Below are 21,904 nucleotides of genomic sequence, written 5' to 3'. Positions count from 1 at the left end.
CGCTCGTGCATTAACACGACAAGCGTTAATTACCTTAAACGTTTCGCTAATTCCTTCCACATCACAATCCGGCTTAGAGATCGTACCTCGCGTGTGTGGATGCGGTTCTTAACCGCTCGGTGCACATTAAGCGCACATTTCCTTCTTCCCGTAAAACTTTGCATACCGGCCATTTTCTCGAGATGTGCTTACATATTAATTATTTATAATATTCTCGGAGTTTTTTTAAGCGATTTAAAATTTGTGTTTTTTTTTTAATTATATACATTATATAGAAAATTTTAGGAATTAAAAGAATCCTAATTCTCTTTTAGTGTCGATTTTAAAAATCAAGTTTTTCTGAATAAAAGTAAAATGCGTTTTTAATTTCATATGGAGAATTTATATTTTTTACAATGTAAGATTGATTTCACGGCAAATATTATATCAAAATTACAAATTGCTCTTAAGTACTTGGATAATTATTGATTTTATATTTAGTAAAATATTTTAAAATATTTTAAAATATTTTTTAAATATTTAGAAACATTATTTTTTCAGAGTATTAACTATTTATAATATTCTCAGAATTTTTTTTTTAAATAAAGTACATTGTAATTGGACTTAGTCCATCTAACAATTTGTTTCTAATAGTTATCTTCGCTTTATGTCGGATGTAAATCCCAATGGATTACTTCAAAACGTTCTCAGCCATGAAAAGAAAATTCAAGAGATTGCCTATTTATTGCCTAACCGAACGGTGTATTTTTTTTTGTTCGTCTCTGATTATACTTTTGTCCCGAGAAATGTCATCGCCAATTAGTTCGGGATGACATTTCCCGAGATAAAAATATAGTCGGGAACGGATCAAACGGACGAGTAAAAAAAAAAAGATGATGGATGCATATATCTGATGAATGTACATCCTCGTGTACTTCCGCTTGGAGCTTTGCATAATTCGCGAATAATCGGGTATTGTACGATATCATCATCAAGATGCCGAGGTCCATCCGAGGAGAGAGAGACGAGAGAATTGACGCTTCGTGAATTACAGAGAGGCCTCGAGAGATTTCCCTTCACCGGAGAATATCAATCGCGTCTGCCGTGGCCTTGTACCGCGTACGGGCCCAATATACGACGATGGTCGGCGATGGTGGCTGTTGAATGACACTGGCTGTTGGTACATTATATGTGTCGCACGCGGCGTTCGTTGATCCGCGCGAGTTGATCCAATTAACCGAGCCGTGCTCGTATCCAAGATTTCTTCGAACGCGTCCTCTGAACGCGCCGATGACCTATGCTACAACTGACTTATGACCGGTCGTGCCTAGCTATTAGCTCGCAGAAGCGAAGAAAAGTACATTTTTTTCTTATATTCTTATTTTTATTTTTAGTCTTATTTTTCTCTTATTTTCCAGCCATTATGAGTTTGTCTATCAATTTTTTTAAATATCATGAAAAATACTTTTTTATAAATAATTTTTTCTTTATATAATTTTAAAAATTTTTTCATTTAAATAATTTTTTAAATAATTTTTTCTTTTGCTTGTCATTTTTTTCTTAGAAAAATACTACAAGAATAGATACTTAAAAAAATATATGTCCCAACATTTTATTAGATATATTACTGAGAGAAAGAAAAGAGATGGATGAAAAAATTGGAAAAAATGTGAATTTATTTTTACTAGATTACATTTAATATGATATTAAAGTGCGTTTTCTCAGACGTGGCTTGTCGTCAAATTTGTCAGCAATATTTTCGCTTATAAGACATGTAAAAGGTAAAAAAGATGTAGATAACACTTTTCTCTTATTGGATCCTCGAACTGGATCGATCGAGCGCACCTAGAATCCAATCGATTCTGCCACATGATAAACATGCCTGCACTAGTTGCCTCGTATATACATGTGCACACATACGTATTACCGGTCTCTTATGCGCCTTCACTTTGACATCGAGGCACTTGAGACGTGTGTGTATCTCTCGACTCGATAAATAATTGCCGCAATAATAACATCTTCATTTTAATTTAGCCTACTTCTAGTTATGTCGCAACGATATTCCGATACTCCAATTTTTCCGAGGACACGTCTTCGGGGACATCCGACTCACCTGGATGATCGGTTTCCAATTTTCCGTTGGACGACGATTTCTTTATTTATTCGCCGCGATAGACAGGTTGCGTTATCTCGAGAGATGCGCTGCTCGCTGATGCAGCAGCGGTACTTATGACCGGGCTATTGCACCGTCTGGTACGAACGGAGTTGCTGAAAGAGCATTCGCCTCTCACGCGAGCGCGAAGGTGAACGCCGATGTCATAGGACACGCACAGGACATGCTTGTGATACATGTATACGTTACTTAACAATACGTTATATCGTTGCTAAAGCTCGCTATTATGTAGATACACCTGCGAAGGTAGCGGATGATGAATGGACCCATCGCTGATAAATAATGTCTGTGCTCGTTTCTAATTTTGCGTCACCTCTCTTGGATGAGCACTTTATTATTGTTCTGTGTTAAAATTGTAAATTGAAGTAGATTCGAAGCTCTAATAGTCCCATATTTATCGCCGGCCATGAATGATGTATGCGATATATAAATTTAGTGCAAGGATGACGAGCTAAATGGATTCAAGGAGAAGTTTATATAAGAATTTTAGATTAAGTTGTTGTGCGAAATAAATTGATTTCTGACGCATCTTCAACAGTTGGAGGAAAATTTCTGCAGAGAAAATTTCACAGAAAAAAAATGTATACTGTATTCAAGTAAATATGATTTATTTTAAGTATATCATAAGTTTGTATATCCGCAAAATATATCACAAGTTCATCACAAGCATTAAATTGAATTGAATATATTCTGAAGTCTTTAGTAAATGCGGTCACAGAAAAAAAGGACATTCTTATTTTGAAAATATATTTAGTTTTAACATGGAAATCTTGAAATGAGATTATATCGCGTTAAGAAAAATATAATTGCTTGAATAATTGCTTACTTGAATGAAGCCATTTTATATAATTCATCAATCGAGAAAAATATATTCTCATGATTTAAGATTTAATTTTCTTGAATGGAAAAGAAACAATGTTGGATAGAAAATAACATTTTTAAATCAAAGATTATAATTTTCTTAAAGTAGAATTAAATAATTATATATTCTTGAGATGACAATTACAATATTAAAATAAGACGATAATATTGTTGAAATTTAAAATTATTAAATTCTTCTAAGAAGATTAGAAATTGTTGCGTATATACGAAACAATAAACGTATTAGTTTAAGTAAATAAGTTTTGATTTGACACTTCTTTTTTTTCTGTGGTATTTTAGGCAAGAATATTAAATTAAAATAAAAATTTGGTTTGCTTATTACATGAGTTGGCGTAAAGTAAGTTCGATTTTTCTTTGATACAACTGTACAATATTCTTGAAGAGAAAATAATTTCTTCTTTTGAGTATATGATAATGAATTTCTTTTGAGTATATGATAATGAGATTTTCTAACACTTGTGATGAGTATATTTGAAGATTATTATCAAGAATATATTCTTTATTGAAGAAAACTATTACTTAAAAAAAGAAAAATTAACTGAGTAATCGCTTTTCTTGGTAGTAGAATGATATTTTTCTCTGTGTATCATTTACTTATGTTAGTCATTTTTATTCTTCATGAGATCAGCTGATGCCCAAAACTTGGAATCTCAGTTTAAATTGTCAGGAAGAAAGAAAGCTATATTTCTGATCGATCGAGCGATATACTTTAAATTAGACGCCCCTCATTTGATTTCTCCGGATCTAACGATCGATAAGTCACCTCCGAATGCGATTTTCGAAATTGATGGAAGAGAAAAGTTTGAGGAAATGACGACGCTATCTTCACCTTTGCTCGACGACAGTTCATGGATGTTTGTGACGTGAAAATATCGCGAAAAAGAAGAGAGAAAAAATATCAAGCACGAGTGCATCACGCGTGAATATCGCTATCTGTCTTCGATATTTGCATTCCTACTCGGCAAATGCACATTCCCTCCCGACTGCTGTCGGTGCTCTGCTCGTACCAGGTCGAACAGCCTGGTACGAACGCTGCACTTCCAAGCCAGAGCTATTTCCTCTCCTCTGCTCTCCTCTCTAGTGGCATCAGTCTCTCTCTCTTTCTCTCTCTCTCTGTTTCTCACTCTCATTGTCTCCCTCCCCCTAATCGGCGGCCGCTTCTCTTCTCTCTTCTTTCTTTCTCCATCCATATCTCTCTCCTTCTCTCTCCCTCTCTTTTTTTCTTCTTCTTTCTCTCTCTCTCTCTCTCTCTCTCTCTCTCTCCTTCTGGAGCCTCTTCTCTTGTGGCTTACTTACACATCCACGCTCTCACCTCCTCCGTGATCTCCTCACTTTCCTTCGAGGATCCAGCGATTTATGATAAGTTTCCGAACAAATGTCGCGGCGGAACACGAGATCTCAATTGATGTGTGGGGTAATATTTGTATATTATTTATATAAAAAACACTCCTCAATTTTCGAGAAATTAAGAAATTGTACATTTCTTTTACTCTATTAATGAATCTCTCCCTGAGGGAACGTTATATTAATAAATGTAATCCTAAAAGTGTCGCTGCCCATGAAAAGAGATTTCAGTAAATAAGTTATTTACCGAAACCTCTTGTTTATATAATATTTGCATCTCTTACACTTATATAATGAATACCTCGACAAGGATTTCAAAACACACGTGCGTGACATTTTCTATTTATCGTATATATCGTGCGTTCCATCTACGAGCGTAACCATTTTTTTCCCCTTTTTTTTATTAATCCCGACGATTGCACGGCGATCGCAGGATCGTTTTCTCGTCCAAGGACGATGCATCAAGGATCCTCCCGCGACGGGAAAGTCTCCGTAAACGGGCCGTGATTGTTATTGCAAGCGCGATAGATCCTTTTAAGAGAGGAGAGATTATTTTTCTTTTCAAAATGCGAAATATAAACTTGGAAACGCGCGATATATAGCATAATTGCGAGTCAAGGAAAGCTCATTATCTCTCCACGAGGATACAGTCGAAAATTATCCTCTCCTTTATTCAGAACGTTAATGAGCGGGAAAAAAATTGAGACAATGGATATGAATCTCCCAGAGTTTCATCTTCGTAAAAATATATTAGAGAATGTAATTTTCTTCATTTATCAGATATTATCATAGTTATCGAGGTATAATGGTTCATTCATTTTATAATTATATTCCGAGAATTAAGAATCATTATAATTGCATTATTTCTTTCAGATTATTAATTAAAATTATTTATTATTTAATATTTTTTAAAATTTAAAACGATATTTTTTCAAGATTATTTCGTAGAATATAAAATGATCAAGCTCACATTTCGATAATTATTTCTTTCTTAATATTCTTCATAATTATTTCTCTATAATTATTTCTTTCTTAATATTTCGATAATTAGTTCTGCTAAACGATAGGTTAATTTTTTATTTCACGCAGCTCGATAATACTCGAAAGAAAAAACTAATTTTTTTATCATTCTCGAAACAATCATCGTAGATTTCTATGATTAAAGAATGTTATTAACGCGTGCGTCATATAATTCAAGCCAATTGCATTTTTACATTAGAAGAATGGAAATTATCATAATTTCAGTTTTGAATAATCGTTTCGTTTAAAGAGAGAGGCTCGCTCTTTTTTCCTTATCATTGCTAATAATTTAAACGACACATCACGCGATGATGGTACTCGAATATCAAACGATACATTTGCATAACGACACTTGTGAAAAATTCCGTCATTATGCAAATGATCCCTCATTAGTCGATAGACAAAAGTCACCTGCAAACAAAAGCTGAGATACGAGACGCAGTAGCTTCTTCTTATCGTGACTTCTCTTATCTCGTCTCACGGATGCTGCGCAGCAAATCTGAAATCATTTCCAAGCATCACATCGTGCGATATTAAAATATTTTTCTAATTAAATAATTAATATCATATCTTTTATTAATATTATATTTTTTAATTATTTAATTAATATATTTTTTAATTACTATATTTTCAATTTTAATAATTTTTATTTTTTAATTATTTTTTAATTTTCGTTTTTATTTTTAATAATTTTTTAATTAAATTAATTTTTATTTAAACTTGATGAAAATTATTTTTTTACATTCTGTGCCTTTGCATAATTAATTATAAGTATGAATTAATTTAAATACGAGTTTAAATAGGAGTCGAGTCCTTAATCGAGAAAATCATTTGGGTATTGTATTAAAAAAAAATTGGACGTTACATTACGCGTATTCAGCGACATTTCGGGATTGAAATTCAAGTTGTGGTTTCTTGCCGTAACTCCGGGTTCAATTTCCAATCCCTCTGGCATCTTGTGGACCGCGAACAATCGAGGTGACGAAATGTGCAAAAGTTCATTGGGTCTGAGGATTCGCTCGGGCCAATCGAGGAATTCTGCCTTCTAATTCTATCCTGCGGTTACACCTAGAAATGATGGCAATTCCCCGACGGCAGGCATTGAACCTTTCACCTATCACGGCAGCAATATCGCTTCTCCGGCCGATCCCTTCATGCTCTATGCCTTCTGTTGCAGGCGATGGCTGCGGGAACAACATGTTCAGGTGCAACGACGGCAGATGCATACAGTCGATCCTCGTGTGCGATTATCGCGGGGACTGCGACGACAATAGCGATGAGATGCAGTCGTGTCGTAAGTATCGGAGAATCCTTTCCTTGTCGTTGACCTTAAAATAGCCGGGATTAGACATCATAGTTTTTATTACCGCCTCGCGGTAGTCGGAAAATTAATAGTCGTGTTGTTACGACTCGAGATACATTGGAAATACCGCAGAATCTCAAGGAAACACTTGTAGAGATAATTCTTCTTTGTGCGAGATTGAAATCGATTCGCAAACTATTAGTCTTGTTCGAAGAAAATACTTTGGAAAACGCAACACTTATAGTCGAGTTTGCAATTTGCATAAATTAAGTTCTATAAATGTTCCATAAGTTGCTACTGTGTCGCAGATGAGAGAGGTAATTATTGCGATGCATCCTGTTTAAACGCAAAGTATTCGATATTCCTTGGTGACAAGACTTGTCGCGCTTTATTATATCATTATGTTTAGCTTTATTTTACACATTACATCATATTCTCCCGTAATATCGATAAATATATAGTTTGAGCAACTAGATTTTCGAGGAAATTGGAGCATGTCTTCGAACGTGCAATTTAATCGGAAGGAATGCTCCACTACTTGCGCTGATGAATAATTAATGATGAAGTGCTTCGTTAAGTAATAATAAAGAGGGATGCATGTATAATTCTCGATCGCCCGCTGCCCCCAATACTCGGTTCGCGGTGAAAGAACTTTCAGAATGAAGCCATCGCCTTCATTCACTACTCCCACCGTCAAGTATGTAATGGTCTTACATGATACGTTATGGCCTAATGGATATCCTAGGGAGAGACCCGCGCGCGATAATATCAAAAATAATATTAAAAAAAGTATTATTTTTTAATTATTTTCAATATTATTTTCTAATTTCTATTTCTTAATTTTTTCCATATTTTTCCATATTTTTTAATTTTACCTATATTAATTAAAAATAATTATATATTAATTTTCCATATTTTTTAATATTACCTATATTAATTTTTTCCATATTTTTTAATATTACCTTTAATTTTTAATATCTTTTTCACAGGACTTTTATCGTGTTGTAAAAAAAGATTGAATCTTGGACTTTGAATGAAAATCAAGAGGCGAAGATGAAGTTTGCAAATAATCTGACGTTTGTTAGTCAAATTTTCTAGGAAGATTTGGGATTTTTTGGGGAGGCTACGGGAATCTTGTTCAACCAAACTGTTGAATTCGATTTTGAAAGTAATTTTACGTAAGTGTGATCGCGGCCTTGGAGCGAGTCTCGCATTTTTGAGCTCTCTTCCTGTTTGCCCACCGATCCGTTCCAACGAATGGAATAAACTCGAGCTCTGTAATGTCTGGTTTACAGCTGGAGTCTCTCTCGCGTGCCGGAAGTGCCTCGACGAAAATCCGAGGCTTCCTCTCGGAAATGCTTGGTCTCTTTGTTTTTTTTTTTTTTCATGTGATCGATTACGTGACCGCTTTTTGTGATTGCGCTCCTTATCATGAGATTTACATTGCAGGAAGTGTAATGCAATTTGCGCGCTGCAAGGATGAACCAATGTCACTTGGGGACTAGGAAAACGGAAGGAAGAAATCTCTCGATTGTTTAAAACGTCAATGTTTCAAAATGTCTCCTCTTTTTGGGAGAAATTTTTAAAAATAACGCAAAATTTCTAAAAGAATCTTCTAAAAGAATCTCTAAAAAGACTTCGGTCTTAAGATCTTTTTTTGTCATATTTCTAATGCACGGATTTTGCGAATATATATATTTTTTCTATAGATTAAAAATTTTTTTTACGAAAGATATTGGTCGCATTAGTTTCCTCTGGGAAGTTTGCTCTCTTCCTAGATCGCTGCTTCGCAGCGGCCGTTTGTTATGCGGGTGACAACGCAAAACCGGAAGCAAGGCTATGACCCTCTTTCGAGGACGGCGTGCTAAAGTGCCGCGTGTCATTCGATGAAACGGACCCACTGGCACGGTTGTATCTCGTTTTGCTCGGTGAATCGGTTCCAATCTCGCGAACTAGACGGACCGTCTCGTTCGATATCCATCTCTCTTTCGCCGATCGTTTTCATCCGCTTAATCTCGCCAATCTCGTTTTTCGATTTACCAGAATTCACTCCGAAACTCGCTTCACGAGTGGACGTAATTTGTGTTAATCTTTAAAGTAAGAGTCAGATTTCAAATTTATAATTTTATAGAAAGTCCCATCCGAAGATGCGAGAAAGAAATGTCTTGATGGTATGATTTGGGAAAGAGGTAGAATTGGAGCGATTGGATCCCATCGCAGCGGCACGATTGTCGGACCATCCGGTAATAAATGATCGGGGGAGCTTCCCTCGGCGAATCGACGACCGGCTGATTTTATGCCGGTGCAATAATAGCATCGGCGCGATCTGTTGCACGAGCGATTCTTCGTACGTTGCTGCTGCAGCTGGAATTTTCAACAGCACTTGTGACATCCTGCGAACCCCTTTTTAGACCTTATCAGCATGACATTCCTTTTTATCTGCGTAAGAAGAATATTCAAGGAAATAGCTTCCTCTTTCACGTCTGCAAAGTATCACGAATCTCTGATGATGAAGACAATGGGAATTGTTAGAGACATATTTTGGGTGTCTAAAGGAAATTAAATAATTCAAGACGCGAACGGTTATAGTAATTAAGGCGGCCATTGTGTGCAAATATTGAGCTAATCAAATAAAAAGAGCTTGGGGTCTCGAGCCAAGATCAATGTATCACATTAAGAATTAACAAAGTCATTCTGATGTTTGACATTCTCATTATTGCAGACACAGATTAATTTCTTAATTTCTTAATTTTTTCATTTGATTACAGCACCGCCTGATTGCGACGTCGGCCAGATCACGTGTGGCCAGTACAGTTTCAACAAGACATACTGTATACCTCCGCATCAGCGATGTGACATGACCGTCGATTGCGTCGATGGCACCGACGAAGACGGCTGCAGTGAGTACAATTGCAGTCATCCTTACCAGCGTTATTTATTTTTATCATAATTGACTGTCGATTAAAAATACAAAATCCTTGATCTTTGCAAAAATGCACAAATAAGATTCCAAGATAACGCGTATAATCAATTATTTTGCGAATAATTTTACGCAAAATTACATATTCCTCTCTCTCTTCCTGGTCGATATACAAAGGGATGTGCAAAGAAATTTAATTATTAAAAAGCGATCGCGAGAATATTAATCATATATTGTTTCAGAGACATTATCAATTGCAGTAGCGAGCAACATGACACGATAATATTATCGCCAGTATGACAAGGTCGCTCGCATAAGAGCATGACTAAATAGCGGCTGCCTAGCGATTAGGCAAATTCTTCTTCGCTCGTTAGAATCACCAAATTATCAGCGCCGACATTGCGATAACTTATGCGCATGTTATTAAATCGCCGACACTATTACGCTCATCGAGATTGCAAAAATGATGCCTGAAGTTTAAACACGCTGCTGATAACATTACGTCTCTCTATCAACATGTTATTCTAGTATTAAAAAAATGAGCGTGTACTTTGTAATCGCTTACCAATTAATTCATGGAAATGACGTTTCTGAGAATAACAGAGGCAATAATTTTCCTATCAAGACGTCCCGATCGTGGCCGATCGTGATTTTAAAAAGCTCGCAAACTCCCCTTGTCTTTGCCATTCTTATCTTAATATCGCGCGAAACGGGCGAGGAAAGTCACGTTCCGGATTATCGGGCTTATTTCGACGCTGCGAACGTGTCGCAACAGGTGATACAGTCGTGATACAGCGCATTATGGTTCGCAGTTAATGCGAATTATCACGCGAGACTTCAGGTTCGGAGAAGCGTGATCAACTCCTGATTGGGCTTTTTGACGTTACGTTATGTAAAAGTAACACGTGCGCTCTGCTCGTCACGTTTCGCTGGCGGAGATGTCTCTATCTCATATCCTGAAGAGGCGATGTTAATTTTCCTTCAATTCTCCACAACTCTTTTTCCTAGATTTTAAATATCCTGCACTGAGAAAAATCGTTTGATTGTATCAACAAGACATGTGATTGAAGACATTTTGGTTAAATCAAACAAGAATTTCTAGTTATGATAAGACTCGATTTTTTATAACCAGAACGTTTAATAGATTTTTATAAAGATTTGGTTAGTATTTTCTGATTGAATCTATAAAATTTCGTGTTACATTAATTTCTTTTCTTGCCATTAGGCAGCGAGCCACTCTTAACTTAACTCGTATTCAATATTTGCCATAAAATGTATATAAAGAACTATTATTAACGTTAAATCCAAAGTATATTTTTTTTCTCTTACGAGCAGTAGTCCAGAAAGAGGACGCTAGCTCTCTGATTGTGTGTTTGAGCTGCATCCTCTTCTTGCATCATTGTTAATCAGTTTAATTTCTAACAAACTGAATTTAAAATAATTTATTCAATAATCTGGGTTGAATTTATCCAATAATTTTGTTGGAATTCAGAATATTAAATAGACTTTTGAGATTAGATGGAAGAAATTTTAGACGACTTGCTGCTGGTGGTTTAGTATTATTAACCAGAAAATTTGGTAAATTTAACAGGAAGAAATTAATCAGATTCATCTGGTAATTCCTACTAGAATTCTGGTTCGTCCATTTTCCAATAGACATACTGGTTGAATCTACCAGAATTCTAATTAATACAACCAGATTTTTTTTCTCAGTGTGGAAAAGATAACGCTATTTATCTTAGTATTTTTATTCAAATGTCAGGCAAACTTGATGATCGAATTACAAAATAGGGGAGGCATTTTTCCATTTGATGAAAGGTGAAGAAATGGCAGGAATTTGCTTGGGTGTGTTGCAGCGTACAGGAAATGCCAGCCGGACGACTTCAGATGCGTCGGGACCACCCCGGAGCTCTGCATACCCAAAGAGAAGAAGTGCGACGGTTATTTGGACTGCCGGAACGGCAGGGACGAGGAGAGATGCGAGAACAACATGAAGCCGGCCTGCCGATTGGATCAATTCAGGTGTAACACCACGCAACGCTGCGTCGAGCAAAACGTGAGGTGCGATCACCGGGACGACTGCGGTGACAACAGCGACGAGGATCACTGCAGTGAGTTGGCTTTTTTCCTCTCTAGCTTCTTTTTTGCAATACAGTCTGCGGTTTGTCCCTCTGTCGCTATTCTTGCCTTCAGGTTTCACGCAATTTCGATTTACATTCCATTTTCTTTCCTTACTCTTCTTTCGTCTAGTTCTAATATTTCATTTTAATCATATTGAGAGGAAAAGAAATGTATCCGGATACTTTTGACTTGAGGGAAATGTAATTGTTTTGCGGAATTGAAGTTCAACTTACGATCCTTTCAAATCGATTATCAATTAATTAGAATCTTTGGTGGTTTGCAGATTTTCCGCCCTGCACCAGTGACCAGTTTCGATGCGCCAATGCACTCTGCATCCCTATAGCGTATAAATGCGACGGTTATAAAGATTGTCAGGATGGATCCGACGAGGAGTCTTGCACAATGACAGTTTGTCCGGGAAACAAGTTTATGTGCCCAAAGGGTGCGAATGGAAAGCCATTATGTATCAATCGATCCCAGCTGTGCGATGAAAAGCAAGACTGCGAGGATGGAGCGGATGAGGGAGCAACATGTTGTAAGTATATTTGTTCATCTTATAAAACACTAATATAAAATAATCACTCATCACGTGTATCTAAAAGATCTATTGTTTTCCTTTTTTTTTTTAATAATAATAGCGGTTATATAAATCATTACTAGTTATATAAATCTTATTCGTAATCGACGCGAAAAGCAATTAATGTACAACATGAAAACAAATTAAAAAATAATTTCTTTATCGTATAGCGATGAGCATGTGTGATTCTCTTGGCTGTCAACATAAATGTCAAGCGTCCCCCATTGGAGGGACTTGTTATTGTCCCGAGGGAAGAATCCTCGCCAATGATTCGCGGACGTGCATCGGTGAGTAATTTAACTTATGAGAAATTTACACAAAAATTTATTCAGTAAATTATATATAAAATCTACTTCCCCTGTATTTTTTTTCCATCTCCAGATCGAGACGAATGCTCCGAGTGGGGCTTCTGCGAGCAGCTGTGCGAGAACACGGATGGTTCGTACATATGTCACTGCGCGTCCGGTTACATTCTTCATGGGCGCAACAAGTGTCGTGCCCAGAACATCTCTGTCTTGGAGCTTCTTCTCGCTCAGGACCGCGCGGTGTGGCGTTTGAGCGCGACTGGCGAGGATCGCAGGATAATCGCAAACACCACCGGCGCCAGTGGGATAGACTACCTGTACTCGCGGAATTTGCTCTTTTGGAGCGACACGAAGACGCGCAAGGTGCACTCGGAATCCTTCTACGGCAACGGCGAGATACCTAAGGTGGACATTAGCATGGCGGGCTCCTGGGGACCCGTGTCTATCGCGGTAGATTGGATCGGCGAGAAACTCTACGTGGTGGATTCCATCGTGCAAAAGATAGACGTGTTCGAGTTGAACGGACGTTATCATGGAATCGTTGTGGGTTCCAATCTTACCAGTCCGGCCGACATCGCGCTGGATCCCACGAGAGGCGTCATGTTCATCGCTGATAGCAAACAAGTTCTTCGTACTAACATGGACGGTACTAATGCGTTTCCTGTCGTTTCCGAAGCGGCTTACAAGGTCTCCGGTGTGGCCGTGGATATCATCGCCAAGAGGATTTACTGGTGCGACTCTCTGCTGGATTATATTGAGACGGCGGACTACAGAGGCCACAACAGGATCATGATTCTCAGAGGTTTACAAGTGCCATCCCCAATCAGACTTACCCTCTTCGAGAACAGAATATTCTGGACGGACGGCACCAAGCAAGCCGTCATGAGCGTCGATAAAACTCAAGGAAATTATTCTATCCAAAGTGTGTTTAAGGTAAAAACATGATAAATAATTCAATAAATTTACTTATGCATGAGTGCGTATTGTACGAAACTATTTAGCATATGCTTTAGCAACAAAATGAAAATGAAAGTCAATTTGATTATCTGCTATTCGGCTAATTAATTCTTTCTCGAATTAATTCGTGATGATCAAATATTAAGTATATCAATAGCTATTATTCTTTTTTTATTGGAAAGTGAGAAAATTGATAAAGATTCAAAAGATTTGTATTTATATTGTAAGTCAATTTGATTACCTGCTATTCGGCTAATTAATTCTTTCTCAAATTAATTCATGATGATGAAATATTGATTATATCAATAGCTATTCTTTTTTTTTAGAAAGTGAAAAAATTGATAAAAATTCGAAAGATTTGTATTTATATTTGTAGTGTTCAATATTATAATGTTTATTATAATAAATTGTCTCTCTTTCAGGTACGCGACGCCAAAGCTATAAAAGCCTTGCACCCGCTCTTACAACCTTACAGTGTTTCTAATCCTTGCGGCAATAACAACGGTGGTTGTCAGCATATGTGCATCGTTACTGCCTCGAGCGATCAAAGCAATCGATTAGGTTATCGCTGTGCCTGCCACATCGGATGGCGATTAGCAAGCGACATGAGAAATTGCAATTTGGTGCAAGAGTTCCTCATGTATTCCCAGCAGAGATTTATTAAAGGCCGCGTTCTCAATCCTGTAATGGAAGGCTTTAGTGATGCCATCCTACCGGTGGTATCCAGACGGGCACGATTCGTTGGATTGGACTATGATGCGTACGATCAATATATATATTATAGCGATGTCCTTCAGGATGTCATATACAGGGTACACCAGAACGCAACTGGACGGGAAATTGTTTTGGCTAGCCAAAACGAAGGAGTGGAAGGACTTGCGGTCGACTGGGCTGCGAAAAACTTATATTACATTGATTCGCGTAAAGGTTCGTTAATAATAAATAAATAATAATAAATAATAATAAATAATAAATTAATTAATAATAAATGTTTATTATTAATTTTCAAGTTAAACAAATTAATTTATGATATCAATTTTTGATAATTGATAGAGAGAATTATAAAAAGCAAGATTTATATTTAGCTGATTAGAACTTTTTATTTTCCACAGGCACGCTAAATGTACTCAGTACTCGAAACGTCACATATCGACGAACACTATTGAAGAATCTTAAGCGTCCTCGTGCGATTGTGATTCATCCAAATCACGGTTACATCTTTTTCTCTGAGTGGGATCGTCCGGCTAACATTAGTCGAGCTCACGCCGATGGCTCCAACTTAGTCGTTTTCAGGAATCTGACCCTAGGTTGGCCGAACGGACTGGCAATAGACTTTAATAAAGATCGATTGTACTGGTGCGATGCCCTCTTGGATCACGTGCAGCACTCGAACTTGGACGGCACGGATGTACGTACAGTGAATTCCAGATTGATACGACATCCGTTTTCCATCGCGATCCACGAGGACTGGATGTACATTACCGATTGGCGTCTCGACGCTATTATCCGACTGCATAAAGAGACCGGCGAGCAGGAGGCTATCTTGGTACGCGAACCCGCTACCAACAGACTTTACGGTGTGAAAGTCTTCAGTCGAGAGATTCAAATAATGATGATTAGTCATCCTTGTACTATTAATAACGGTGGTTGCGAAAAGCTTTGTTTCGCTATTCCGGATAATTCTTCACACTCTGACGGTATCGTATTTCCTGATATACAATCCATACCACCGAGGCTTATTCAAGTATGCGGATGTCCTTACGGAGAACGTCTTCAGGACGATGGCAGAAGTTGTGCCGCGGATCCTGACGGGGAACCACCCTTACAGGCTTGTCCTCATACTTGGGATTTTACTTGCGCAAATCAAAGGTAATATAACGAGATATATTTGCTACAAAAATATGCAACGAAAAATAGAGGGTTCCATTTAAAAAAATGCACTTCCGGTCTGAATCGCCTACTTTCGGCCGAACCAGAAGTTGAAAATATCACCATTCGATAGAACGCACCCGATTTATAAAGAAAATGTTTTTACTTTTTCGAAATAATCACTTCTCTAGTTTTTAAATGGGTGGTCTGAAACACCCTGTATATAATTGCAACAACTTTTGACATTTAATTCTTAACCGATTTGTTTTCAGATGTGTTCCAAAGTCTTGGGTATGCGACGGCGAAAATGATTGTTTAGATAACAGCGATGAAATGCAAAACTGTACAAAACCGACATGTAGCACAAACGAATTTCAATGTAAATCCGGTCGTTGTGTACCAATGACATTCCATTGTGATACCGAAAATGATTGCGGCGATTATAGCGACGAAGTGGGCTGTCCTAATGTTACTTGCAGCGCTAATCAATTCGCCTGTGCCAACAACCGTTGTATCCCCGCGACTTGGAAGTGCGATTCTGAAAACGACTGCGGCGACAGTTCCGACGAAGGCGAATTCTGCGCGATGAAGACTTGCTCGTACTTTCAATTCACTTGTCCGCGTTCCGGTCATTGTATACCACAATCTTGGGTGTGCGACGGCGATAGTGATTGCTTCGATCAGCAGGACGAGATGGACTGCCCACCAGTTACTTGTCTCAGTACGCAGTTCACATGTGCAGATCAAAAGATGTGTGTTTTAGCGTCGTATAAATGTGACGGTATTAGTGATTGCAATGATGGATCTGATGAAGTGGGCTGTCCTTCACTAGCACCGGATCAGTGCAATGTCGATAAGCAATTCCGATGTGTAAGTTCAGCAATTTGTATACCAAGGAGTTGGTACTGTGACGGTACTGCGGATTGTCCAGATAAATCTGATGAACCGGAGACATGCGGAAAGGTGGATTGCCAGACTGGATTCTTTAGGTTTGTGGTATTTTTTAAATTAAATTTTTGCATTTTTATTCTTAGACAACTTGAGCACGAAAAAATGTTTATTTTTTATTCGATTCAATCGATCCAAGATAATCTAACTTGATTGAATATTTCACAGATGCCGAAACGAGAGATGCGTGTTCAAGGCATATATTTGCGATGGTAAGGACGACTGCGGAGATGGTTCCGACGAGGACACTGAACTACATGCATGCGGTCCTCCTGCATTCAAATGTGAATCCCAGCAGTGGAGCTGTCCAAACGTGACAAATGTTTGTGTAAATGTGAGCACCGTGTGCGATGGCAAATTGGATTGCCCAAATGGAGCAGATGAAGGACCCGGTTGTGATTTTGCCGAGTGCAATCATCAGAGTGGATTATGCAGTAACGGCTGCATCCGAACTCCGCTCGGAGCGCAATGTGTTTGTCCAGCTGGCGAGGAGCTCACCAGTGATGGCTACACGTGTCAGGATATGAATGAATGCGAAACGCCGGGAAGATGTTCGCAAATTTGCGTCAACACCAAGGGTAGCTACTTTTGCAACTGCGTCGACGGTTACACGTTACAGAAAGATAAGCACACGTGCAAGGCGTATAATCACACTACGGCGTTCCTGATTATCTCCAACAGACATACTATTTTGGTGGCTGATCTTCAGGAGCAAGCATTAGAACGAGTTCCTATCAACGTGGAGAATGTTGTAGCCACTGCCAGTAACATGCATACTGGTACCATTTTCTGGTCTGACATGAAATTGAAACGAATTTCGCGATTGGATCGCGGTAGCGATCCTCAAGATATCATCAGTACCGGTTTAGATTTAGTGGAAGGTCTCGCCTATGACTGGATAGGTCAAAATTTGTATTGGTTGGATTCAAAGCTAAATACAATTGAAGTAGCTAAAGAGACTGGAATTGGAAGAATGATTCTCGTTAAGGAGAATATTACGCAACCGCGTGGAATGTGTTTGGATCCCAGTCCAGGTGCCAGATGGCTCTTTTGGACCGACTGGGGTGAGAATCCTAGAATCGAAAGAATCGGAATGGATGGCACTAATCGATCAACTATCATCAGCACGAAGATTTATTGGCCTAACGGTCTGGCTTTAGATATTGCAAATCGTAGAATATATTTTGCGGACAGCAAATTAGACTTTATTGATACCTGTCTTTACGACGGCAGTAAGAGAATCCAAGTTTTAGCTGGCTCACATTATTTATTGCATCCTCACTCGCTTACGCTCTTTGAGGATACTATGTATTGGACTGATAGGCAGCTCAATCGAGTGCTTTCTGCGCATAAATTCAAAGGTGTTAATCAGACGGTGGTTTCCCACTTAATCTCACAACCGCTTTCCATCCACGTACATCATCCAGTATTACAGCCTATCACTGTGAATCCTTGCGCTAACGCATCTTGTGAACATCTGTGTCTTCTATCGCCCAGTAATCCAATGGGTTACAATTGCAAGTGTCAGGTAAGAAATTATTATTATATAAGATAAAAAGATTTTTAAACATTATCTACATTGAAAATATAATATTTGTTTTCTTTCTGTTTATTCTAGATTGGATTCAAATTATTGCCCGATGGACGATGTTTGGAAGAAGAAACGCCATACTTGATGGTCCTCCGAGGCTCTCAGGTCGTCGATGTTTCCTTGACACCCGGAGAAACTAAAACTGGATATATTACACCTATTGTTGGTGTGGAGGGCGGAAGATTTATTGATTATGACAGAAGTGCTCGTAAGATTTATTGGCTGCAAGGTATGAATGCAAAAAAAAATATTTATTTCTTTTATTGTACTCTTCACTCATGTCTTACATAAATTTAATTTTTTCGCAATAATACCTATTACCTAATAAATGTATCTTTTTGCATAAATATCTATGTATTAGATTTCAATTGGTCTTTCTCTTACGTTTTTCTGTACTGATTTATTGCATATCGTCAAATTTCTTATTTTTTTAAATTTCTTTTTTAATTTTCTATTTTAATATTTAATATTTTAATATTTAACTTTTTATTATTAAAATTTCTAATTAAATTTTCTAATTTAATATTTTATATTTTAATTTTTAATTTTTTTATTATTAATCAAAATATATTTTAATACTTTTAGGTAAAGACGACGACAGCGAAAATGGTACAATTTATAGCATCTCTTACAGAGGTGAAAATCGAACGGAATTTCCCAATCCTTCCGGCAACACTGGTATTGTCGGTTCGCCGTCCACCATGGCGCTAGATTGGCTTGGTCGCAATATGTTTATCGGCAATAAGTTTGCTTCCAACATCGAGGCTATCAAATTGGACGACAAGGCGCGATACCGCACGATTGTTTTGGCGAATGACGGCAGCCGAACATCGGTATCCAAGCCAAAAGCGATGTGCGTGGACCCCATTGACGGAGTAGTATTTTGGGTAGACGAGGGAGGCTTCGGAGTACCGCAGAAAATTGGACGAGTGAATATGGATGGCAGTAATCCATTGATCCTCATAGAAAAAAATTTGGAGCGTCCTGAAGCTCTCATCATCGATCTTACTAGCAAAACACTATACTTTTCCTCTCAAAATCCAGCTTTCATCAAATCCATGTCGACGGATGGTCAGAACGTCCGCACTATTCTTACTACCGCAAACAATATGGCATTACCCAAGGCATTAGCCGTCCACGATTCTCGTCTCTATTATTTGGACCCGCAATACGAGAAGATCGAACGTGTCGATCTACCTAACGGCGATAATCCGATCACTATCATTGATAACGATTCTGAACTTCGCACCTTGACAATTTATAAGAAACGTGCCATTGGACATCATCCTTGTCTTAACAACAACGGTGATTGCGATCAGCTCTGCTTGCCTGCGTCCGGAGGTACACGTGTCTGTGCTTGTGGAATGGATTATAGAAAGGTCACCGATACCAAATGCGAGCCTTACAAGACATTCGCGGTCGTAACTCAGTTGGATGTCGCTAGAGGTTACAGTCTCAAAGACTCCAAAGAGGCCATGATACCCATCGCTGGAGTTGGTCATCATATTCTACACGTGGACGTACATTACGCGGGCAATTGGATATATTGGGTGGAATTTAATCGAGGCATTTGGAACGGCATCTTTAGGTAAGATGATATTAATATTATTATTTATTTTTAACGAAAAAAAAGATTTTTCGTTAAAGCAACTTTGTTATAAAATTATTTAATACAACATCTAAATATATACGATACATTCGATTTATATTTCAGAATACGACCCAACGGCACAGAGTTGCAGCAGATAATCAAACAAGGAATTGGTTCCAATGGAATCCGCGGTCTAGCCGTAGATTGGATCGCAGGAAACTTATATTTCGCCAATGTCTTTCCTCATGATAATTATGTAGAGGTCTGTAGGTTGGATGGCTCCCATCGAAAAGTTCTCGTGAAGACGACTACTGATTCTCCTCGAGAGCTTGCCGTGAATCCAATCAAACGATACCTGTATTGGATCGATTATGGACAATATCCTCGAATAGGCAAGGCATTCCTCGATGGTAGCAACTGGTCTCCTATCGTAACATCCGGTATAAGCACACCTCGTGATCTGACGATTGATTTTGCTACGCACGATATTTATTGGGTGGACTCGAAATTGGACACTATCCAAAAAGTTTCTTACACTGGCGGAAACCGAGAGATTATCCGTAGGAATCTTCCAAATCCGATGGGCGTCGCCATCTTCGGTGGTGACGTCTATTGGGTAGATAGAAATTTGGCTACTGTTTTCAAGGCGAGCAAACTGAAGGCGAGCAACATTAGTCTTCCCACCCCTGTCAGGACGAATCTCCAAAAGCTCAGGGATATCGCTATCTTTGATCAAAGCAGTCAACCGCCAGATCTTACGAATCCTTGCTCGCAGGTATTGTAATTTTATATGCATTTTTTTTTTATTTAGAAAGAAGCGAAACTTCTTTAAAAAAAATTTAAACTTTATTTTTATAAAAGGAAAACTAATGGAAATAATTTTTACCTCAGGTATTAAACAACGAATGCTCTCAACTATGCTTCGCTTTCCCGAAGGAGAATCCCACATCATTTACCTGTGATTGTGCAGTGGGTAAACTTTCGTCCGATAATCACACTTGTGAAAATGTCGAAGAATATTTGGTATTTGCTACGCGAACTGAGATTCGCGCTATTAATATCGATCCGCATAATACCAATATACCTTTCACGCCCATCGGAAACTTGACAAATGTAGTCGGAGTAGACTTTGACTATCAAGATAAAAAGCTGCTGTTCACTCAGATCCGTCCTTGGGCGAAAATAGCGTGGACACCATCGGACCGACCATCTTCTGCCGACTTACACACATTGATCAGTAAAGGAATTAACCCTGAAGGCATCTCGTATGATTGGACTCAGAAGAAAGTATACTGGACGGATTCTTCTAATAATAGCATCTACGCGATGGATATTGACGGGTCTAATTTGGTAATGATTGCACGTGTGGATCGGCCACGAGCTATCGTTGTCGACCCGTGCAACGGTTCTCTCTATTTCACGGATTGGGGTCGTTTCGGGACATCCGGAAAGATTTTCAAGGCTACTATGGCGGGATCGCTGAAACGTGCTATTATTGACAAGGATCTTTCGCAGCCCAGTGGTCTGGCGATCGATTATGACGATCGAATGCTATATTGGACCGATGCTGTGCGTGAGAAGATCGAACGGTCCGATCTCGAAGGCAACAACAGAAAAATTCTTATCAGCGCTACCATCTATCCTTTCGCCATCACTGTCTTCAGAGAGCACATATATTGGACGGATCTCCAGCTTCGTGGAGTTTACCGAGCGGAAAAGTACACGGGAGCCGACAAGATCGAGTTGGTGAAACGACTAGAGGATTCCCCGCGTGACCTTCACATTTTTTCTGCGTCCAGGCAACAATGCACTGTTAATCCTTGCAATATTAATAAGGGCGGTTGCGACCAGTCTTGTCATCCGAGCCACAACGGCTCCGCGGAGTGCAAATGCGACGATAACAGCAAACTTGTGAACGAGGACAGAATGTGCGTACCAAAGAATGTCACTTGCGACCCCAACAAATTTTCTTGCAGGAATGGTAGATGCATCTCCAGAATGTGGGCATGCGACGGTGACGACGACTGCGGCGATGGTTCCGATGAGAACACCAGATACTGCTGTGAGTATGAGGAAAATTCACAGCAAGCATTTTCTAGAGATGCAATTTGTTGAAAAGAGATTTGTGCGCTGAGAAAAAATCTGGTTGCATTAATTAGAATTCTGGTAGATTCAACCAGCATGTCTGTTGAAAAATGAACGAGAACTAGAATTCTTGTAGGAATTACCAGATGAATTTGATTAATTTCTTCCTGTTAAATTTACCAAATTTTCTGGTTAATAATATTAAACTCATTTTTTCCATCTAATCTCAAAAGTCTGTT

At 38.4% G+C, this 21,904-nt stretch overlaps 1 protein-coding gene across 2 annotated transcripts in view; it reads left to right on the top strand.

Moving 5' to 3' along the window:
• LOC105255668 (low-density lipoprotein receptor-related protein 2) overlaps positions 1–21,904 on the top strand; it is a 44,511-nt gene that overhangs the window by 11,302 nt on the left and 11,305 nt on the right. For both annotated transcript variants that reach the window (XM_011265094.2, XM_011265093.2), the window contains exons 2-15: positions 6,576–6,692; positions 9,470–9,601; positions 11,478–11,732; positions 12,026–12,277; positions 12,490–12,606; positions 12,701–13,557; positions 14,004–14,508; positions 14,694–15,450; positions 15,723–16,439; positions 16,567–17,926; positions 18,017–18,218; positions 18,575–19,577; positions 19,704–20,355; positions 20,472–21,642. In XM_011265094.2, the coding sequence (XP_011263396.2) occupies positions 6,576–6,692; positions 9,470–9,601; positions 11,478–11,732; positions 12,026–12,277; positions 12,490–12,606; positions 12,701–13,557; positions 14,004–14,508; positions 14,694–15,450; positions 15,723–16,439; positions 16,567–17,926; positions 18,017–18,218; positions 18,575–19,577; positions 19,704–20,355; positions 20,472–21,642 (8,097 nt within the window). The remainder of the gene's footprint in view (positions 1–6,575; positions 6,693–9,469; positions 9,602–11,477; positions 11,733–12,025; positions 12,278–12,489; positions 12,607–12,700; positions 13,558–14,003; positions 14,509–14,693; positions 15,451–15,722; positions 16,440–16,566; positions 17,927–18,016; positions 18,219–18,574; positions 19,578–19,703; positions 20,356–20,471; positions 21,643–21,904) is intronic.

The sequence above is a fragment of the Camponotus floridanus genome, unplaced genomic scaffold, assembly GCF_003227725.1.
Source record: "Camponotus floridanus strain SB8 unplaced genomic scaffold, Cflo_v7.5 scaffold35, whole genome shotgun sequence".
Classification (NCBI taxonomy): domain Eukaryota; kingdom Metazoa; phylum Arthropoda; class Insecta; order Hymenoptera; family Formicidae; genus Camponotus; species Camponotus floridanus.
This window is presented reverse-complemented; position numbering and strand designations above follow the sequence as displayed.